Consider the following 21,917-nt stretch of genomic DNA (forward strand, 5'->3'; position numbering starts at 1 on the left):
GACTAACTGGCAGAGCAACAAACTACACTCCAAATTCTTCACCTTCGAGGAAGAAAATGCAGGCAGCAAATAAAGAAAAAGATTTATCTGGCCCATGGTTTTATGCTTTTCGGTGACCAGGTCCTAGTGCTTTGCCGGTGTAGCTAGGCATCATGGTAGCTCCATGTGATGTAAGAAGTTATACACCTCCTGGTAGCCAGAAAGCTAAAACAAAGAGGAGGAGGAGGAGGACCCAGGGTCCCAGAACTTGCATCAGCATTATTTGCTTTTAAGGATGTACCTCTCTTCTATTACATCTTGCTATATCCACTAGTGACATGTTCTGGGTCTAAATGACTGTGATAAATCACATCCTGGTCATTTGTTCTGTACAGTTTAACGTTACAGACAAAGCCCTCTGGGAATGTAAACAGCGTCCTCTAGAATCCCCTATCAGAAAGCAGGTGGTCTCCTAGCTCTTTGGCATGGAGCAAGGAAGACGGCAAACAACTAACACCAATTAGATATGTTGTGTGTATATGTTTTTAGAGCTCACCATTTGGTATTATAAAACCAGAGGGTGTGTCCCTAGGAAAGACTAATTCTTCATCTCCCGGAAGTCATCAGGAGCCCGTAGCTCTTCTTCTAAAAATAGAGACAGTGAGTTTCTCTTTCTGTGTTGGTGTTCCAGCTGGTGTTGTCACTGTTCAGGTTGTTATTGGGCATCCAAATTATTGAGATTTTATGAGTGAAGCGTCTGTCATATACAGAAGATACTATTCCACTGCAAAGGGGGTGCCCTGGTACTCTTGCTCTTCTAACCCTTGTGTCACCTCCCCCACCATGTCCCTGGAGCGTGGATGTGGGTGTTATGCTGTAGATCTATCAGTTGGAGCGGGACACCCCATAGTTAGTTCTCTGCATTTGGCCAGTTGAGACATTCTGTGGTGGTCTCCATATTCTGTAAAAGAAAATCTCTTTGATTAGGGATGAGAGTTACATATATTCAAAAGCAGTAAGTGGACTCATTATATTTATATGTACATATAACAATACTTAATTATTGTTATATATGTAAGTATATAATAATAATAATAATAATAAAAGTTGGGAATGAACAAGTGGGGCATGGGAAGAGTTAGAGGGAGAGATAGAAATGATATAAATAGAATACATTTAGTGAAATTAAAAATGAATCTAACTTAATTGAAAAGGTCTCCGTAATAACAGCTAGAAGAGATACCATCTGAATAGAGGTTGCTATTATCTAATAGTATAAAAATGTCCATGTGGGAACTGGAAGGAGAAGCTCATCCAGTAAGCGATTGCTCTGCTCTGCCTGGCAGTCCCCCAGTCTGCAACTCCAGCATGGCTGACTCAGCAAGTCTCCCTAGCTCTTCCTACTAGATACTGGAAGGACTTCATGTCACCCCTGCTTGTCACCTCTGCTTACTCTTCCAACTAAACTACTCCTACAGTTTCCGACGGATGTTGACAATGCTCAGTTTTATGATGTGCTGCTGTCCAGGCCTTTTGTTTTCTTTTTTCCATCTACCTTTTCTTTGTTTTTTCTTCTGTATTTTCCTTGCCACATACTTAATAATTTGATACCTAAAGTATATCCATCTTAGATAACTTTCCACATAGTCTTATCCAACACCTGGGCCTTTAGGGGACACTTGTTTAACTTAACTGTATCATTCTTGATGTTTCTGTATCAGAGATTGTGTTGGGCAAGTTCCCTTTAATTCATTCTGCTCAGTCAAAATTGCATGTCAAGGAGTGTTTCGCTCATCTCAGGCCATTGCTCACCTACAGAACATAAGAGGCATCCTCCTGGGCTACAGCAGTATTGGTCAGCAGTGTTTGGAATTCCTGATGCAGGGGTGATGTTAGAACACAAACTCTGAGTCCATTTCCCAGAGAGTGGTAGCCTTTCTGTAAATTGTGCACTTGCTGAAGGCTCACGTGTGGACTGCATAACATCACTCAACCACTGCCTTATCTCCAATTCAGCCCTATAACAGGGCTTTAAAGTGTAATTTGTAAAATAAATTTCTCTAAGGAGAATGTTAAAATGTAAGTCATGAATAAAGCCATGACATATGGGCTGAATCTAGTCCTAGGCCCTTTTCAGGAAGTTCTTACTGCATTGGTTAAGTTTCTTATTTCTGACTCTCTTAGACTCTAAGTCAACACTGACTACTTGGAGTAAAGGTCAAAGCACTGGATACTGATTCCTGAGCACAGGCAGGGTCCTAGTTTCCCTTGTTTTTACTTTTATTTTTCATAACTCTGGGGTGAAAAGCAGGACATTATGTGTATCAAATGTGTGTTCTACCACAGGGCTATAATTCTAGCCCATTAGAATTTAGATCTTTTTAAATAATTGTTATGGTGTTTTATAATTATAATTAGATCATCTTTTAATTTTTTTATTGAATATTGTCTTTACTTACATATCAAATGTTATCCCTTTGGCTGGTTTCCCCTCTAGAATTAGCCAATTCCTTCTCCCCTCCCCCTGCCTCTATGAGAGTGTTCCCACAACCATCCACCTATTCCCTCTTATCTCCCCACACAGGCATTTCCCTACACTGAGGCATTGAGCCTTCACAGGACCAAGAACCTGTCCTCTCTTTGATGCCCAATAAGGCCATCCTCTACTACATATGTGGATGGAGCCATGGGTCCCTCCATGTGTGCTCTTTGGTTGGTGGTTTAGTCTCTGGGAGCTCTGGTTGAGCGGGCAGGTCAGGCAGGTTGGTTGATATTGTTGTTCTTCTATGGGGTTGAGGACCTCTTCAGCTCCTTCAGTCCTTTTTCAAAATTATCTTTTGGGGACCCCATTTTAGGTCCAATGGTTGGTTGTATTTCTCAGGCTCTGGCAGACATTCTCAGGAGACACCTATACCAGGCTCCTGTTAGCATGCACTTCTTGACATCGACAATATTGTCCTTGTTTGGTGACTATATATAAGATAGATCCTCGGGTGGGGCTGCCTCTAGAAGACCTTTCCTTCAGTCTCTGAACTTACTCCTGTGAATATTTTGTTCTCCCTTCTAAGAAGAACTGAATCATCCACTCTTAGGTCTTCCAACTTCTTGATCTTGATGTAGTTTGTGGATTGTTTCTTGGGCATTCCAAGCTTTTGAGCTAATATACACATATCAGTGAGAGCATATCATATGAGTTCTTTTGTGAGTGGGTTACCTCACTAAGAATGATATTTTCTAGTTCCATCCATTTGCCTAAGAATTTCATGAACTCATTGTTTTTAATATCTGAGTAGTTTTCCATTGTGTAAATGTACCACATATTCTGTATCTTTTCCTCTGTTAAAGGACATCTGGATGCTTTCCAGCTTCTGGCTATTATAAATAAATAAGGTTGCTATGAAAGTAGTGGAGCATATGTTCTTGTTTTATTTTGGAGCATCTTTTGGGTATATGCCCAGTAGTGGTATAGCTCAGTCTTCAGGTAGTACTATGTCCAGTTTTCTGAGGAACCACCAGACTGATTTCCAGAGAGGTTGTACCAGCTTGTAATCCCACAGACAATGGAGGAATCTTCCTTTTTCTCCACATCCTCACCAGCATCTGCTGTCACCAAGTTTTTGATCTTAGCCATTCTGACAGGTATGAGGTGGAATCTCAGTGTTGTTTTGATTTGCATTTCCCTGATGACTAAGGATGTAGAACATTTCTTTAGGTGCTTCTTGGCCATTTGATATTCTTCAGTTGAGAATTCTTTATTTAGCTCTGTCCCCCAATTTTTAATAGGTCATTTGATTCTCTGGAGTATAACATATTGAGTTATATGATATTAGTCCTCTAACTGACGAAGGATTGGTAAAGATCTGTGCCTATGTGTTTGAGGCACTTTCTCTTCTATTAGATTCAGCTTATCTGGTTTTATGGGGAGGTCCTTGATCCACTTGGACTTGAGCTTTGTACAAGGAGATAAGAAAGGATCGATTTACATTCTATCTGCTGACTGCCAGTTGAACCAGCACCATTTGTTAAAGATGCTGTCTTTTGGTTCACTGGATGGTTTTAGTGCCAAAGATCAAATGACCATAGGTGTGTGTGGGTTCATTTCTGGGTCTTCAATTCTATTCCATTGATCTCCCTGCCTGTCTCTGTACCAATACCATACAGTTTTTAATCACTACTCTGTAATACAGCTTGAGGTTGGGGATCTTCATTCCCCCAGGAGTTCTTTTATTGTTCAGAATGGTTTTTGCTATCCTAGGTTTTTTGTTATTCCAGATGAATTTGCAAATTGCTCTTTCTAACTCTATGAAGAATTGAGTGGAATTTTGATGGGGATTGGGTTGAATCTATAGCTTGCTTTTGGCAAAATAGCCATGTTTATCCTTCCAGTCCATGACTATGAGAGATCTTTCCATCTTCTGAGTTCTTTGATTTCTTTCTTCAGAGACTTGAAGATCTTGTCAAACAGATCTTTCAATTGCCTGGTTAGGATCCCATCAAGGTATTTTACATTGTTTGTGGCTATTGTGAAGGGTGTTGTTTCCCCAATTTCTTTCTCAGCCTGTTTATTCTTTGAATAGAGGAAGGCTACTGATTTGCCTGAGTTTATTTTGTATCCAGGCACTTTGCTAAATTTGTCAGCTGCAGGAGTTTTCTGGTAGAATTTTGGGTTCACTTAAGTATATTATCATATCATCTGCAATTAGTAATATTTTAACTTCTTCCTTTTCAATTTGTATCACTTTTACCTCCTTTTGGTGTCTAATCACTCTGGCTATTACTATATTGAATAGGTAGGGATAGAATAGGCAGCCTCGTCTAGTTCCTGATTTTAGTAAGATTCCTTCAAGTTTCTCTTCATTTAGTTTGTTGTTCGCTACTGGTTTGCTGAATATTGCTTTTAGTATGTTTAGGTATGGGCCTTGAATTCCTGATATTTCCAAGACTTTTAACATGAATTTTGTCAAATGCTTTCTCATCATCTCATGACATGGTCAAGTGGGGTTCTTATTCTTTGAGTTTGTTTATATAGTGCATTTACCTTGATGATTTCTGTATATTGGACCATCATTGCATCCTGGGATGAAGCCTACTTGATCATGGTAGATGATCATTTTGAGGAGTTCTTGATTTGGTTGGCGAGAATTTTATTCTTTTTACATCTGTGTTCATAAGGGACATTGGTCTGAAGTTCTCATTCTTTGTTGGGCTTTGTGTGGTTAGATATAAGCATAATTTTGACTTCATTCAACTAATTTCTGATTCTATTTTTGTTGGATGATATGATGAGTATTGTTATTATCTTTGAAGGTCTGATAGAATTCTGCACTAAATTCATCTGGTCCTGGGCTTTTTTGGGCAGGGGTTGGGAGAATTAATTACTGTTTCTATTTCTTTAGGGGTGATGGGACTGTTCAGATGGTTTATCTGATCCTTATTTGACTTTGGTACCTGGTACCTATTTTAAAAATTGTCCATTTCCTCCATATTTTCCAGTTTTGTTGGATATAGGCTTTTGTAGTAGAATCTGATGATTTCTTGAATTTCCTCAGTTTCTGTTGTTATGTCTCCTGTTTTTGTTAGTTTGGATACTGTCTCTGTGCCCTTTGGTTATTCTGGGTAAGGGTTTATCTATCTTGTTAATTTTTTTCAAAGAACCAGCTCCTGTTTTTTGTTTTCCCTTTGTATAGTTTTTGTTTCTACTTGGTTGATTTCAGCCCTAAGTTCCTCTTGGGTGTATTTGCTTCTCTTTTTTTCTAGAGCTTTCAGAAGTGCTGTCAAGCTGCTGGTGTGTGCTTTCTCCAGTTTCTCTTTGGAGGAACTCAGAGTTATGAGTTTTCCTCTTAGCACTTCTTTCATTGTGTCTCATAAGTTTCGGTATGTTGTATCTTCATTTTCATTAAATTCTTAAAAGTCTTTAATTTCTTTATTTCTTTCTTGACAAAGTTATTATTAAGTAGAACATTGTTCAGCTTCTATGTGTATGTGGCCTTTCTCTTGTTTTTGTAGTTTTTAATTACATCTTTTTCCCTCCAACTTCTCCCATGAATCATTTAGCTCTCTCTCTCAAAATCTGTGGCCTCTTTTGCTTTAATTTTTACATATATACCCAAATGCATAAATACAACCTGCTTGACTGGATTATACATGTATGTATATTATCTTATGATGAGCCACTGACTTGGATAGCCAGTTTAAAGGATCTTCCCTTGAAAAGACTGTTTCTCCTACTCTTAGCACTCCCCAGCTGCCAAAATTCTTTGTCAAGGGTTGAAGCCCTAGGAACTTTCGCCTTTCTTTGTTAACATATTCACTGTTCTCTGTATTATCCAGGTTTTGTTTAGGCATTTGTGGTGGTTTGATGATAACAAAATAACCTCTCAAACTGTAACCAAGCCTTAAATTAAATGTTTTCTTTATAAGAGTAGCTTGGGCCATGGTATGTCTTCACAGAGATAAAACAGTGACTAAAAAATAAAGCCATGTTGATGAGACTTCATCAAAATATAACCTTTTGGATGTTTCTAGTAAACTAGTCTCACACCAAACTTTATTTATTTATTTATTTATTTATTTATTTATCTATTTATTTATTTATTCATTTGACTCTTACAACCCAACTCCCAGTCTCTTCAGTAGTGATCCTTGAATCTTAAGTTCAGAAATTGGGTTGGTTTTGTATGAATTGAGGCTATGTTCAAGAACAGCTTTGCATTTGGATTGCCTTTTTTTTTTTTTTTTTTTTTTCTGTTGTCGCAAAAGAAAATTTCTACAGTAAAGGTCAAGAATTATATTTATCTGTGAGTGTAAGAGTAAACATTTAGAATACGCTGATTTAGAAAAGTGGCAGTTAGGGACATGTTATTTACTGCCAGGGCGTGGGTGTCACTATTGCACCTTTTGGGTATTCCTGTCTTGCTGGTCATTCTTGTCATTTGATATAAATGTTTCAGACAAGAGTCAAAACACTACCTCTAAACATTTGTTCCTTGTTCATTTTATAAGGCATTCATTAATCTCTCTGTGTTAAATATTGGCTATTGACTGCCATTGCATTCACTTATTCACCGTGCTTTCTCTTGTAGTCCCTGCTATGTGGATATTTGTTAGCAATGACTGATGTGGAAACTACGTATGCAGATTTTATTGCTTCTGGAAGAACAGGGAGAAGAAATGCAATACATGATATCCTGGTTTCCTCTGCAAGTGGCAACAGCAATGAATTAGCTTTGAAATTAGCAGGTCTTGATATCAACAAGACAGGTGAGTCACTCAATGTTCACCTTTCTAGGAACATGGAATGATTTGGCATTTTCCTACCTGAGATTAGGGGGAAAAAAAAAACACCAACAAAAAAATAACAAAACAAGCAAATAAAACACCAAAACTAAATAGTAACAGTCAAAAATGCTTTCTTTGAAATAGATGACACAGATAAAAACATTTCAGGCAAAATGAAAGTATGGTTATTCCCCAATTCCTCCATTTTTCAGGGACTTTTCATTCAAAAATTAAAACCACAGTAAAAACATCAATATCTAAAAAACTTAGTGATTACTTATGAGAAAACCTTAGCAGAATTACAATTTCTGCCACGAACAACTCTGAGAACCTCCTCCATTTCACACAAACTTACAAAGATGCACAACTGAGTCAGATAGACCTCAAAGAATTATTTCAAAGAGGTACCTTAGAGCCATTTTTATTGAGACTGGAAATCAAAAAGGTTGTTATATAAGTGCTTCTTAGATAACGTGTTTTTTAAATGTTCATGATTGGATGGTTTTGTGGGGGGAAAAATGTGTTTAGTCACCTGGCATTACTATTGAAAAACAAGTATTCTTTAATACATTAAAATATTTGATGTAGTCCTTCCAACCATAGCTTTTTCAAGTTTATTAAGAAGACTAGCACGACATAATGATTAAATTTAAAAAAAAAAAGAGTTCACAATCAAGGAACCACAGTGTTATACACATAAGAACTCGCTATTTCTGACTCTGTTTGGATCATTCATTAGGACTTTGCTCTAATAGTACATTGCGGAAGTCTATAGATTGTTGGGAAATGAGTGAGGTTGTGGTTGTGATTTTTAATGACAGAATTTTTCTCGGGTACTGAAGCTCAGAGACTCCATGTCAGTTATAGATTAATGACAGATGTTGACAGCACGGCTTCGAACTGCACAGACCTGCACATGCTAGGGCTCATTCTTTCTCCACCATTATGTCTACTTAACTCTCAATGCCCTTTGGAGAAAGACTATCAGGCATCATTTCAATTTACGGCCCTGCAATGAGTAAATACAGTTTCCTTGTGGTATAGAAGATTTGCTTATTTCTTTTAAGAGATTTATATATTAATCCTTACATAAATACTCAATTTTAAGTTATTGAATGAATTTCAAGAAGTCTTAAAATTGGCACTTTTGAGCCATAGAGTAGTTTCTTCTGTTTTGCCCATCAATGGGAACTGCTAGCTTGAGGTCATTTTCATACAAGAGAACATCTTAGATTCCCATTTTTCAGTTTCTCTCCAAACCATAAAGTCTAGAACTAGGCAACCCGTTAACATCACTGACTTTACCATTCTGCGTGCACAGAACAAAGAATAATAATCAATATGAATGTCTAAGCTATAAAATATGACATATCTAAAAGCAGACTTAATACACTTGTCTCTATTTCCTTGGAATACACATTCAGCCACATCACTCCTCTTCATTAGTTTACAGGCATCATTTAACCACATTTCTGCTTGCAGTGTGATGATAAATCATAAGAAGTGTCCTCAAGCACCAGAAAGCTCCAGTCCTCCTGGGAGTTGGGTTTCTCATCTGGTATTTATACAGTTGCTTTCATCCTTCGGTATTGTACTGTCTGTCCTCGACCCAGATATGACTCCCTTCACTGGGTTATCAAACGTGTCTCTCATAAACAGACTCCTTATTCTCTGCTTGTCTATCTGCATCCAGGCCTTCTGCGCATCTTGAAGGCGTCTCCAGGACTCTAGTAATAACAACTAGTATATGAGGAAGCATAAGCACTGCTTGCTTGTGCTTTGATAAAACTCTATGTATAAAAATTAATTTCCTAAATACTTAGAATTACTGGAGTATACTGAGATATTTAATTTGTAAATTTGAAGAATAGAGGATAGTGTGAAACCGGAAGGACTCCATGAGTAAATACACTTGTTGCACAAATTTGATGACTCTAGTCCAATTCCAGATCCCACGGTAGGAGGAAAGAATTCACTTCTGAAGAAGAGGAACGAATTCACTTCCAAATGTTGTCCTCTGACCATTACATGTATGTGGTGGCAAGTGTGTACCAGGAGACAGACACTCAGATGCATGTATGCATGTGCATTCATGCACACACACACAAACACACACATACCCTAAATCCATTCATTCATTTAAAATACTAAAGGATGGAGCCAAGTAAGGTAAGGTACAATTCTAACTGTAGCTTTTGAGAGATGAAATAGAAGGTTGAGAAGTTATAGGTCAACCTGGACCACTGAGTAATATCTGTTTCAAGAAAAAAAAAAGATAATCTTCGTTTAGAATTTTATACAAGTGAGAGCAGCATGGCCAGTCCACCTACCTTTACCCTTTTAGTTATGATAAACTTTCAGAAACTATGGACAGAATTTATGTTGCCGCAACACCACAAAGTATTTTGTTGGTCAAGCCATGGTGGTTGCAGTAGCCAATGATCAATGCCGACATCGGAATGGCCAACCAGAGTTTGCACATGTGTTAATTGCCCAGAGAGAGAGTGAAAATACTGTTGAAGTCTAGTGTTTGTAGTGAACATAATGAACAACGGACAGGTGACTGACACTGCACACATATTCTTAAGGACCAGCAACTGCTGGACAAGAGACTCCAAATAGCACAAAATCCTTTTATCTTCTATTGTTACTATCAATTATGGATTTAATAGAACATTTGAGAAATCAGGTGGGTTATCCTAAAGTTCTGTAAATAATGGGAGAGGTAAATTTTAAATATTTCTTCAAATGAGAGAGTCGGGACACATTCCCGAACCTTGGATGTCTGTAGATCGTAAAACCACACCCGTGAGTGGTGAGGTTTGCCATGGGATTTCCTTTATCAGAAGCATAGCTAGTCATTAATGACCCTAGACATTTCACAGGTCACTTGTGAACACACACAATTTCATTCATTGTACACTTCTAAGACAACACATTTGCCTGTAACCTTTTCAGACATCGAAGTCTCCAGTATTCTGAAAGTCAGGAACCATGAGATTTTTCTTTGCCCTCTCTTCTCGTTGTCTCTCACAGAAGGTGAAGATGATGGACAGAGAGGCTCCACAGAACAAAGTGGCGAAGCCCAGGGAGAAGCAGCGAAGTCCGAAAGCTAAGACTCCATTCTGACGGTCATCAACACCTGACCATGTGGCAAATCTCCTGGCGTTGCTCGGATGGATTTGCGGCCATGGGTGAAACGGAGGGGAAGAAAATGGCTGTGATGCATGGCAAGAGGCTATTGGTGGCCATGTCACAAGTGGGGGCAGAGCCTGTGTCTGCACACAGCCTTTCCCCCACCTCTGTCGTTAGCAATGGTTGAAATCACCTGGCCGGTGCTTGGATATCATTTTTGTATGGGTCCTTTCACTTGACCATGTAATGAAATGCTTGTAGAGTGTAGCACTGACCCAGCTGATGATTACTGTAGCATCTGGCCCCTCATGATGTCAGAGGATTTAATTGTGTCTAATTGAAAAGGGTTGGCTGAACCCCAGAGTTTCAATATCTCTGGCTGGAGTATTGACTCACAAGATGACCCATCCAGAGAGCACAGTTAGCATTATGTCCCTGTGTGTGAGTGCTGTGTTATTTTACACCATTTTGTATCGTACGGTATACCTGCTCAGCACTGCCCTTTGATCGCTTATGTAAAACAAAATGATGTACATGACTGTGAATTTTTATACCACTCATTTTTAAAGGGCTGCCTTTTTAATTTCCCATAGTGTTGTGGCATACACGGGGCAGAACATACTTTTTGTACAACAAGACTTTACTCTTGATACCTGCTGAGGAAAACACCCGACAGAACACTGAGCCCCCTTTGCTCTGTTTTACAGGCATGTGGAAATATCCATTAATGTGAATACTGCCTGAGTTCAGTCTTAGCATCTACACAGACCAGCGTTCCAGCGTTCCGTCTGTCAATATTGACTGTACTTCCAAATAAGTTCTTTTCAGCTAATACTTTCATTATAAGATTTTTTTTTCATTATAAGAATTTCTAAGAATTGACAAGGTAGACAAAGAAGGTCAGCTAATTCAAAGACCTGGAAATATGCTCTGTGGTTCACTTTTCTCAGACTGATGGGTACCACTGTTTTACTCGGGAGGACAGCTTGTGAAGGAAGTGTTCTCCTCGAAGCCTATGTGCACTCATCTAAAAAGTAAAGCCCTTGTGATGTGTTCTTCCATGTCCTCACTCAGCCCTTTCATACCCAAATGTTATTATGCACTTTTTAATGTTTGTAAAATTTTACTAATAATTGGTGTGAATTGCATTCAGATATAATAATGATCGCCCAACCACACTTTTACTGATGCTGTTGATTGATGGACTATGCTGTGTTTTGACATCCAGATTCTTGTATGGGGAATTTCTGTGGCCTGTGTAACCCCCTCTGGTCAGTATTATGAAACCAACTATCTTTGGTAATAGATAAGGATCCAGTTAGATGCCCAGGGTTTATATAGGGCAAATAAGACAGGAAATAAGACCTTCCCAACAGAAGAGCCCCTAAGGGTCCTGGAGTGCCAGCAAAGCTACAGGTCCAGGTTAAGTAGGGAGTGGTGTTTCAACAGACAGACTTTGGGTATGGTAGGAACTCAACCTGAGTCTGTAGTTATAGACAAGGTACACAGGAAGTCTGCCCAAATCTTCCTATAGCGTGCTTTCATTACTGACTGGGAGTACATGAATCTCATTTAGTCCCCAAGTAGATGCTTTCCAGAAAAACAAGCAATGGTATCTATATCTATGTGTTTCTCGATATAAAACAGTAAATATGAGAGGCCTTGCTTTGATCTAACTCACTGGAGGCTAACTAAAATTGAAACACATCTACCCATTGGTAGACTCAAAGCTGTGAACCCATGGCCCATTTGAGACAATCTCCGATAATCAATTTACAACATCCAACAGTTTTGATGTCCTTGTTTAACTCTCTTGTGAATAGAAAGTTCATTTTTAAAGTTGTGGAATTCCCAACTGGTTTCACGTGCATCTTGTAAAGGGTTGAACCAGTGCTGAGTCCGTGTGGAAGGGTTTATATTATATCCCTGTGTGATATCCTATTAACTAATGCATGTGGTGCCATTTTGTCTTCAAATCTTCAAATATAGAAGTAGTGCTAAATGGAGAGGGCGTATGGAGCTTCTGATTTTGTTTCACCTCTTACTACTACACTGTGTCCGCTATTCAATCCCAGAGAGATTCTCTGGCTGGGAAGGAAAAAGAAAAAAAAAAAAAAAAAAAAAAAAAAGATCAACATTCTGAATTTTCTATAGCGCGTAAATTTGATTGGCAAAAGTTCATAGAATCTCCTGGTTTTCATTTAATACCTGTATATATAATAAAACATAGGGAATTAATCTGTAAAGACAGATGAAAAAGTAGGCAACCCGAGCAAAGGGTGCTGGTTAACTATCCCAACTAAGCAAGCCATTCAGGACACTTTTTTTTTTACCTCTTCAGACACACCATTTAGAGTTTGATCTTGCTCCCCTTTCACACATTAGAAAGGTAACATGAATACGAACTTATTTTTGCAAGATTAAAAAACTAATTTGAGCCCATATTTATTTGGCAACAGAATTTTGAAATTTTACGTTATAAAGTTAAAGCTAATTATGTAGTATGTTTCTCTATGTAGAAAACTTTAGATATACACTCATTCAGCTTGCATTTTACAGAGAGGGAGAGTAAGTTTCTAAATGGACTAGCCTTTCTTGGGTTTTTACACATGTCTTTGGGCCAAAGACACGTGTGGCTAAGCCTACCTTTGTGGTTTTTCATTTTAATAATCAACTATAGCTTATTTTGAGAGTTTACTTCTGGCATGTAAACTATACATTTACATGCTATGTTTATGCTATGTGAGTGAATCAATATTCTTGCTTTTTATTTAATTACCTAGAAACACATTTTTTTTCCATTTTTAACACATGAACAATGAATGAGAAGCTGTTGAATTTGATGAGTTTGACTTTTTTCTTAAACTGAGAATATTTTATGCCCGTACATATTCATCCTGAATTCACATAAATGCTTCCCGATCTGTAACAGAAATCATGACCTTCATTTTTCATGGAATACTAGCGTAGTATTCCACTATCAATAATGTTCCACTGAGTCCTCCTCACACGTGACAGCAAGGAACCAATGTAGGAAAAAAAAAGACATTTTTATCCTTCTCAGAGGAATACGAAAAATGTAACTGTTGGACAGCAAGCTTCTGAGTGAATCCTACAGTAGTAAGAAAAAACTGTATAGTCATTAAATTAAACAAAGAAAGGATCTATAACTGATGGTGTCTTGGAGGCCCATAACCGGCTTCCACTAACTAGTGGCATCCTGGGAAGTTGTCCCCGAGCTTCTGTGACTTTTGTATTTAGCAGTGTTGCATGCTCATTTCATTGATATTAAAAGCAGAACTTGTTTTCGACAATGCAGTCCGTCGGTCGAGAGTGATCATTTCCTGCCTACTATCTCCTGATGCTGAAGACTGTAAGACAGGATGCGAAAGGGAAACACAGTCTGAGCCATCTTGTGATGCATGTCTCCACGCCTCTTGGTTCCACTTCCCCGTCCTTTACCCTAGAAACCTCTGGACCATTTTACTCTGGTAGCCCAGCTCCTCACTGTAGCCTGCCACAACCATCTGCACTCAGAGCTGAAATGTCAACATTACACCTGTGCTTCTGATTTGGTATTTAAGAGAGAGTATACAAACATGCTAAAAGTTTTTAAAATATCCTCCAGTAATACAGAGAGAGAGAGAGAGAAAGAGAGAGAGAGAGAGAGAGAGAGAGAGAGAGAGAGAGAGAGAGAGGGAATCGAATGTACTACTTTTCCCTGAATCACCTTCTTATATGATTATTGCTAACTTCCTTCCCTCCTCCCCATACCCTTATCATGTGAGAATTTCTCCAGCCAGAAAGAAGTGCAAGGCCTGAGGCATCCATATTGCCAGCCCCACTGCCAGGCTGTCAGATAAGTCAGCACTGACAGGATTGTCACTGATACTCCTGTTTTCGCTGCAATGTGGCTGACATTTGGTGTTAGCGGTTATTTGGATATACCTTCCTTTATCTTTGTGATATTCTCTTGTATTTATAGTATTCTTACCACAGGTAGAAAAGACCAAAAAGAAGCCAGTGTGGGATGTAAGTAAAATTTGCCATCCATCAGTCAAAATCCGAAGTCTCTAAGCCAAGGGGCCATGTAAATATTTAAATTTGTCTTACTTGAGCCACAAAAACAAAACACACCTGTGAAACACTCTCCCTGGGTGTATCATATGTCTTTCTAGTTTAGGATGTTAGGTCTAGAAATCTAGTGTAACTTCAAACTGGATAAGAAATAAGAATTCATCATTATTGAGATGTCTCTCTAATAGGTACAATTAGAAAAAAAAAAACTCAGAATTCAGTAGACAACAGAATTTGAAATTATACAATGGAGGCATAATTAGGACCATTGAAATTATACAAATTAGAAGACATGAGGATTATCATTTTCCCCACTGGGGTTACCAACCTTCCCACATCCCTTCTTTATCCTCACTTAGAAAGGTTTTTTTTTCTCCAATTTTGCCTCTTTTTTTCTTCTTTTTGGAATTTATTTTGTGCACCTAATTCCCATTTTAAATGCATAATTTGAAAGAATTAATATGTAGCTCAGAATAATAGGAGGAAAAGCAATTCTTGAACTTGAAAGATCAATGTCATAATTGTTTGCCATCAAAGATAAGGTAGACCTTGAAATTGGTACCAGTATGCCCTTGCCACGGTATTTATGTCATCATGTATTATTGAGAGCTAATAAAGAAAGGGGATCACACACTAAACTGGTTTTTCAATGAAATGATGAGGCTTTTAGCAAATACATTTTTTTAAAGACTAGACAAAAAAGAAGAGATTTTTTATATGTTCTGAGCTAAAGCTTATTTAATATTACTAAATTCAATAAGTAAACATCCGTGATAATTTTCAATAATCCCTAGGTTTTAGATGTTCTTAATTAATATATATTTTAATATATTATTATTATAGTATTTAATTAATATATATATATATATAGTTAATACACAATAAAACCCTAATGTTCATTAAAATAAATTCAGTTACAACAAATGAGGACAAATGTGCATTACATTAGTTTATAAGTGGGTAACTATTGTATTAATAGCTGTAAGAGAGAAATGTGGAACTTCCAAAGTAAATTCCTGAGGAGAAATTTCACTCAAAAGGAAAAAAAAATGAGCTCTATGTGCTAGAATTATTTTTTAAGACAAGATTTCATTGAAAGAAAGTTAGTTGTTTCTATTTCAAGATGAGAAAAGATCTAGAGTAATGTCCACAGGTAGGAAGGTAGGGGTAGGTCACAGTGTGTACTTGTTAAACATGGGGAGAGAACCTAGGCCAAGTGGAGAAGTGGAACAGACAATCATAGTAGGAGAGCCTAGAAGACCAAAAAGCTGTTAAACGTGACAGGTTGAGAATGTCTGATATAGTCTCTCCAGGAAATGGGTCAGAGGAGAGAGCACAGAAGCCAGGGATAAATGCTAGAGACAGAAGAAAATAGAGCATCAGCTGAGATTTTCTTTCCTTTTGTTTCTTTGTCTGTATGTCTGTCTTTCTGTCCTCTTTCCTTCTTTATTTCATTAAGTTATTTATTTACTTTACATCCTGAATGCACCTTCTTTTTTTTTTCTTTCTCCTTTTCTTGTTATCTTTGATCTGTTTTTACAGTCCAATCTTTAGCCCCCTCCTGGCCTACCTGTTGAAAGTTCTTCATCCATTCCTCTTCCCCAGTCTCCAAGATGTCCCCATACTGCCACACCCCCACACATTCACTGACAAGCCTCCACATTCTCTCAAGAGGTAGATGTATCTTCTCTCATTGAGGCCAGACCAGGCCGTCCTCTGCTATATCCGTGTCAGCCACCTTGGACTAGCTAGTGGATGCTGTCTATACTAGCTATTTGGTGACTAGCTAGTCACTTAATTGGTGGTCCTGATTTTTTGAGACCACTGGCTTCCCCTCTTCCTCAGCTTTTTCTAGCCTTTTCCTAACACAAGGGTCCCTGCTTTCAGTTCATTGGTTAGGCGTAGGTATTTGCTTCTGTCTCAGTCAGCTGATTGTTTGGCCTCTTATAGGACAGCCATGCTAAGCTCCTGTCTGGAAGTACATCATAGCATCAGTAATAGTGTCAGGCCTTAGAGTCTCCCCTTGAGATGTGCCCCAACTTGGGCCTGTCACTGGACCTCCATTCCGTCATCCCCTTCTCCATATTTGTCCCTTTTAAACAGGAATAATTCCGAGTCAGAATTTTTGACTGTGGGATGGCAACCCCATCCCTCTACTTGATGCCCAGTCTTATTACTGGAGGTAGATTCTACAAGTTCCCTCTTCACACTGTTGGGCATTTCATCTTGGGTCCCTCACTTTGAGTTGGAGACTTTCACCTTCCAGGTCTCTGGTACATTTTAGAGGATCCCCCACCTCCCACCTCCCAAGGTTCTATATTTCTAGTCATTCTGCTGGCCATTGGGGCTCCATTCCTGGTCCCCTCTTCTATACCTGATCATCTTCCCCTTTCCTCTGCCCCTTCCCTCTCCTATCCAGTTCCCTCATTCCTCCTGCCTTTACTACTCCTGGGCGTGTTCCCAAAAGATTCCCCACCATTCCCAAGGTCATGTGCTCCATTATGTTCATAACAGCCTCATTTGTGATAGCCAGAAGCAGGAAAGAACCCAGATGTCCCATGATAGAATATTGGATACAGAAAATGTGGTTCATTTACACAATGGAATACTACTCAGCTATTAAGAACGAGGATATCATAAGTTTTGCAGGCAAATAGATAGAAATAAAAAATATCCTTAGTTAGGTATCCCAGAACCATAAGACATGAATGGTATGTACACACTAAGTGGATATTAGCCCCCACAAAGAAGTACAGAATCTCCAGGATACAATCCATAGAGATCAAGAAGGTTTACAAGCCAAAGGGCCCAAGTGAGGATGATTCAAGCCCACTTGGGAGGGAGAAGAAAGCTGATTGTAACCTCTACTCCCTCCTCTCCTCTGGGTCCTTCCCTCGAACTCCACCCACAACCCTCCTCCTTTCTTCTCAGAAGAGGGAATGCCTCCTCCCGTGAATATCAAACAATCTTGACAGACAGTTGCAGAAAGACTAGGGGCACCTTCTCCTATTGAGGCTAGACAAGGCAGCCTAATGAAGGAAAGGAATCTAAAGGTAGACAACAGAGTCAGAGCTCCTGGTTTTCTGTTAGGGGTCCCACATAAAGACAAAGCTGCACAACTCTTAAGTATGTTCAGAGCACCAAGCTCTGTCTCATGTATGTTCTCTGGTTTGCAGTTCAATCTCTGTGAGCTCCTACGTGGCTAGGTTAGTTGATTCTTTTCTTGTGGTGTCTTTGACCCCATCAGTTCTTCTTCCCACTATTCCCTTCTTCCACTGGATTCCCCACGTTCCACCTAATGTTTGGCTATAGGTATCTGCATCTGTTTCCATCAGTTGCTGGTTGAAGCCTCTCTGATGACAGTTATGCTGGGCTCCTGTCTCAGATTATTACTGACATTGTCAGGAGTAGGCTACCCCTCATGGCATGGGCCAGTCATTGGTGTGCCATTCCCTTAATTTCTGCGCCATCTTTATCCCTGAGCATCTTGTAGATGGGACAAATTGTGGATCTAAGGTTTTGTGGTTGGGTGAGTCCCCACTCCTTCATTGGAAGTCCTGCCTGGTTACAGGAGATGGGACTTCCTTACTTTCTATCCATGCCCTAGTCCACACCTCCTTTTAAAAGGAACAACGTTCCTCTGCTAACAACATGTATTTCACAAGAATTCCTTCCATAGGAATGAAGTAAAAGTCTTGTGCTTTTCCTTCAGATAATTGTTGTAAATTCTGACTCCAGATAAGAGGCTCTATATAATTACCTTTATTTCTCAAATTACTCTAAAATAAGAATATACATATATCCACATATATAGAGAACCGTTTTTGTGTGTGTGTGTGTGTGTCTGTGTGTGCGTGTGTGTGTGTGTGTGTGTGTGTGTCTGTGTGTGTGTGTGTGTGTGTGTGTGTGTGTGTTTACATGGACATGCACATACATATACATGTAGCAAAGTTGCTTAGCAAATAAAAATACTTGGTACTAAGACAACACATGAGTTCCACCTCACAAATTTATATAATGGAAAGAAAATAGTTACCTGCAAGTTGTTATCTGATCAGCAAATGCACAACCTGGCACGCGCACACACACACACACACACACACACACACACACAAATACACACACAAACAATAACAATTAAATTAAAACACAAAAATACTAATGTCATTATAAATGAAAAATCTACAGCGCATACAAGTCTTCACACAATGGCCCAAAGAAATGTAGCTGGTAAATTAAAACCAGGAATACAATTTAAGTCAGTGTTCTAGGTTGACAATTACTCTGCTTTCAACTAAACAAGATCTTTCCAAATAAGCAACAATAAAATTCAAACACATAACTTTACGCTCTCCAGATTTTAAGTTAAAAATAGAAAAAGAAACTTTAAAATAACCTGGTATATTACATTAAAATGTATGTTTGTCAATATTGAGTCCTCAAACTTCAAAATGTATTTCACAGATATACATTAAACCAGTTCATTCAATGTGATCTAGGTGCCAAGATTCACAGCATATTATCATAGGTCATGCTCTACTTTGTATGAATTCAAAATGGAAAATGTTCACTTCGAGGGAGAGAAACTAAGTATGTTTTTATAGTGAGGCTAAAGACAGACTATATCAGAACCTTTTAGAAAACTTTTAGACAGATGAGGAGCTGAAATTGGTCTGTACAGATTTTAATTCAGTTGCAGTGTGAACCACAAATATCAGTACTTTTAAAGTTTGTATTAAAGTATAGTGAATATTTAAAAGTAAGCATATGCTTATAGTCATCTGTAATTTTTCTAGAATAAACACAGTCAGGTAACATCAAGATCAAGAATCCAAATTTACCAACACCTAGAATTCTCATCATATTTCTTTTTATTAGCCACCTCTAGAAAAAGCTATATCTCATCTGACTGATAAAATGATTCATACCCAACTGTCCTTCCGAAGCTAAATCAGTATATCTTATCAACTAGCACAGCAGCATTCTATTCAGATGGTGTCTTAGTCAGGGTTTTTAATTCCTGCACAAAACATCATGACCAAGAAGCAAGCTTGGGTGGAAACGGTTTATTCAGCTTACACTTCCATATCGCTGTTCATCACCAAAGAAAGTCAGGACTGGAACCCAAGCAGGTCAGGAAGCAGGAACTGATGCAGAGGCCATGGAGGGACGTCACTACTGGCTTGCTTCCCATGGCTTGCTCAGCCTGCTTTCTTATAGAACCCAGGTCTACCAGCCCAGGGATGGCACCACCTACAATGGGCGGGGCCAGGGATGGCTCCACCCACAATGGGCTGGGCCCTCCCCCCTTGATCACTAGTTGAGAAAATGCCTTACAGCTGGATCTCATGGAGGCATTTCCCAACTGAGGCTCCTTTCTCTGTGACAACTCCAGCTTGTGTCAAGTTGACACAAAACCAGCCTTTCTATAGAGTCCTACTGATATTTCAGATCAACATGACTCACTTCCCAATTTCATCCCACTTCCTTGTACACATGCTCCAGAGAGCAAGGGTCCTTCAGAGTATTCTGTCTCTAAGTCCATCCAGATTTAATTTTCATTCTATCTCATGCTGAGCCCTGCATGGGAGAATCAGTGTGACATGATTCCACCATAGTAGAGCCAGAAGGGTGTGGGCCTCTGTGAGTGTTTATAGCTCTTGGCATGAGGCATCTTTGTATAATAATATACATATGTATTTTATGTTTCTCCTTCAGGAGATGTTTTCCCTGCCAAGGTTAATGATTCCATGATAATTAGAAGCACCAACTAGTATGCTAGGCAAGTGTGTATGTTAGCAAAATGGTAAATGCTGTGGTCTTCATTATAGCCATTAAGGCTGATGGAAAAACTCTGAAACCACAAGTTCAAAAATACATAATTTCTCAACTATACAAAATATAAGAATGTAATATAAAATGTATGAGGGGCTTCATGGACCTAAAAGAATAAGGGTATCTGAAGTATACACCAGATTATCAAAAAGATAGTAAGGAAAGAGATAAAGAGATTTAGGGAGTGGTCATCTCAGAGTGGGATCCCAATCAGCTAATTTATAGTCTGCTTACAAAAGCAAACAGATCTCTGAATTCATTGCTATGTATTTAAAGAAATTTTTACTTGCTGTCTTTCTTCTATGAACCAAATGGCTAAGGACATAGAAAGCTGATTCATGGAATAATCTAAAGGGGACCTGGCTAAAAAATTGAATTTATATGTAAATGTAAAAACTGGGCTTTGGTCTAAGAGAGCTGGGATATCTAGATGAACTGTCTGAAGAGCAAAACACAAGGGTTAGTTTGTACCTACCTCACTGACTTTGAGTCATTTCTTCTCTGCTACCAAACACCCTTTCCTCAGAACCCCTCCCAAGCAGAGGGTGGTCCTTGACAATCTCTGATTATCAGGTGGCTTCCTTCTGGTACAATCTTGCTGATAGATTGTCAGGTGGATCCAGTTCTTGTACAATCTTGCTGATCACCAGTAATCCATCCTCTACTTCCCATTTAATTATCTATAGAATGCATGGGTGAGAAACCAGTAACAGATTTCAATTTATATTTTATTAAAAAATAGATTTGTCCTACAAACCATACATGCCAATTATAGTTTACCCTCCTAACACTTGTCCAAGCTCCAACCCCACTTCCCCTAGATCCGCCCTTCATCTGTTTCTTCTTCAGAAAAGAAAAACAAAAGAGGCCTCCAATAGATGATAGCCCAATCTGACAAATCAAAGGCACACTAAGGAAAGGCAAACATCTCTATATGGAGGTTGGACAAGATAACCCAATAGGAGGAAAAGAGCAAAGAGTCGAAGACACCCACTGCCACTGTTAAGGATCTCATGAAAACAAGCTAACAGCCACAACATATCCACAGATGTCCTGGTGCAGATCCATGAACGAATATTTAATATTTAATTATGAGTCGTAACAGTAGTAAAATTACAATTCTAGTTATCAACAAAAATAATTTTATAGCTGGGGGGAGGGGTACCAGGAAATAAGGAACAATATTAAAGGCTCTTGGCCTGAGTAAGGTTGAGAACCACTGGACAGGAGTGTAGAAATGACGTCTTCATACAAGCATCAGTGTGAATTCACACATTCAATGACCTGAATAAATATTGTCCTAATGGGGCTTTCTGCTCAGACTTCAATATTTTACTGCACAAGATTAAGCAGATTTCTAAATCTACTTATTATTCTTTATTGTAGCTTTGCAATGTTCACTCCAACTTATTATCATTCAAGTTCTTTGCTCCCACCAGCTGTGTTTTGAAGAAAAAGCATTTGCTTATCTTGTTGACTATACGCCTTCCTCACATTCAAGGCATTGCAAAACATTCACTAAGCAAATTCAGGCTCAGTGTCCATGGATGTTTTTCCCAATAGCAAATTAAGGATAAAATCCATTATAATGTATCATATCTGTAGTCAGCAAG

At 38.7% G+C, this 21,917-nt stretch overlaps 1 protein-coding gene across 4 annotated transcripts in view; it reads left to right on the forward strand.

Moving 5' to 3' along the window:
- PKIA (cAMP-dependent protein kinase inhibitor alpha) overlaps positions 1-13,710 on the forward strand; it is a 69,433-nt gene extending 55,723 nt beyond the window's left edge. For all 4 annotated transcript variants that reach the window (XM_080929246.1, XM_080929247.1, XM_080929248.1 and 1 more), the window contains 2 exons: positions 7,062-7,239; positions 10,294-13,710. In XM_080929246.1, the coding sequence (XP_080785372.1) occupies positions 7,089-7,239; positions 10,294-10,373 (231 nt within the window). In that variant the 5' untranslated portion in view covers positions 7,062-7,088 and the 3' untranslated portion in view covers positions 10,374-13,710. The remainder of the gene's footprint in view (positions 1-7,061; positions 7,240-10,293) is intronic.
- Positions 13,711-21,917: the final 8,207 nt, after the last annotated feature.

Source organism: Micromys minutus (genome assembly GCF_963924665.1).
Source record: "Micromys minutus genome assembly, chromosome: 15".
In the NCBI taxonomy this organism is placed as follows: domain Eukaryota; kingdom Metazoa; phylum Chordata; class Mammalia; order Rodentia; family Muridae; genus Micromys; species Micromys minutus.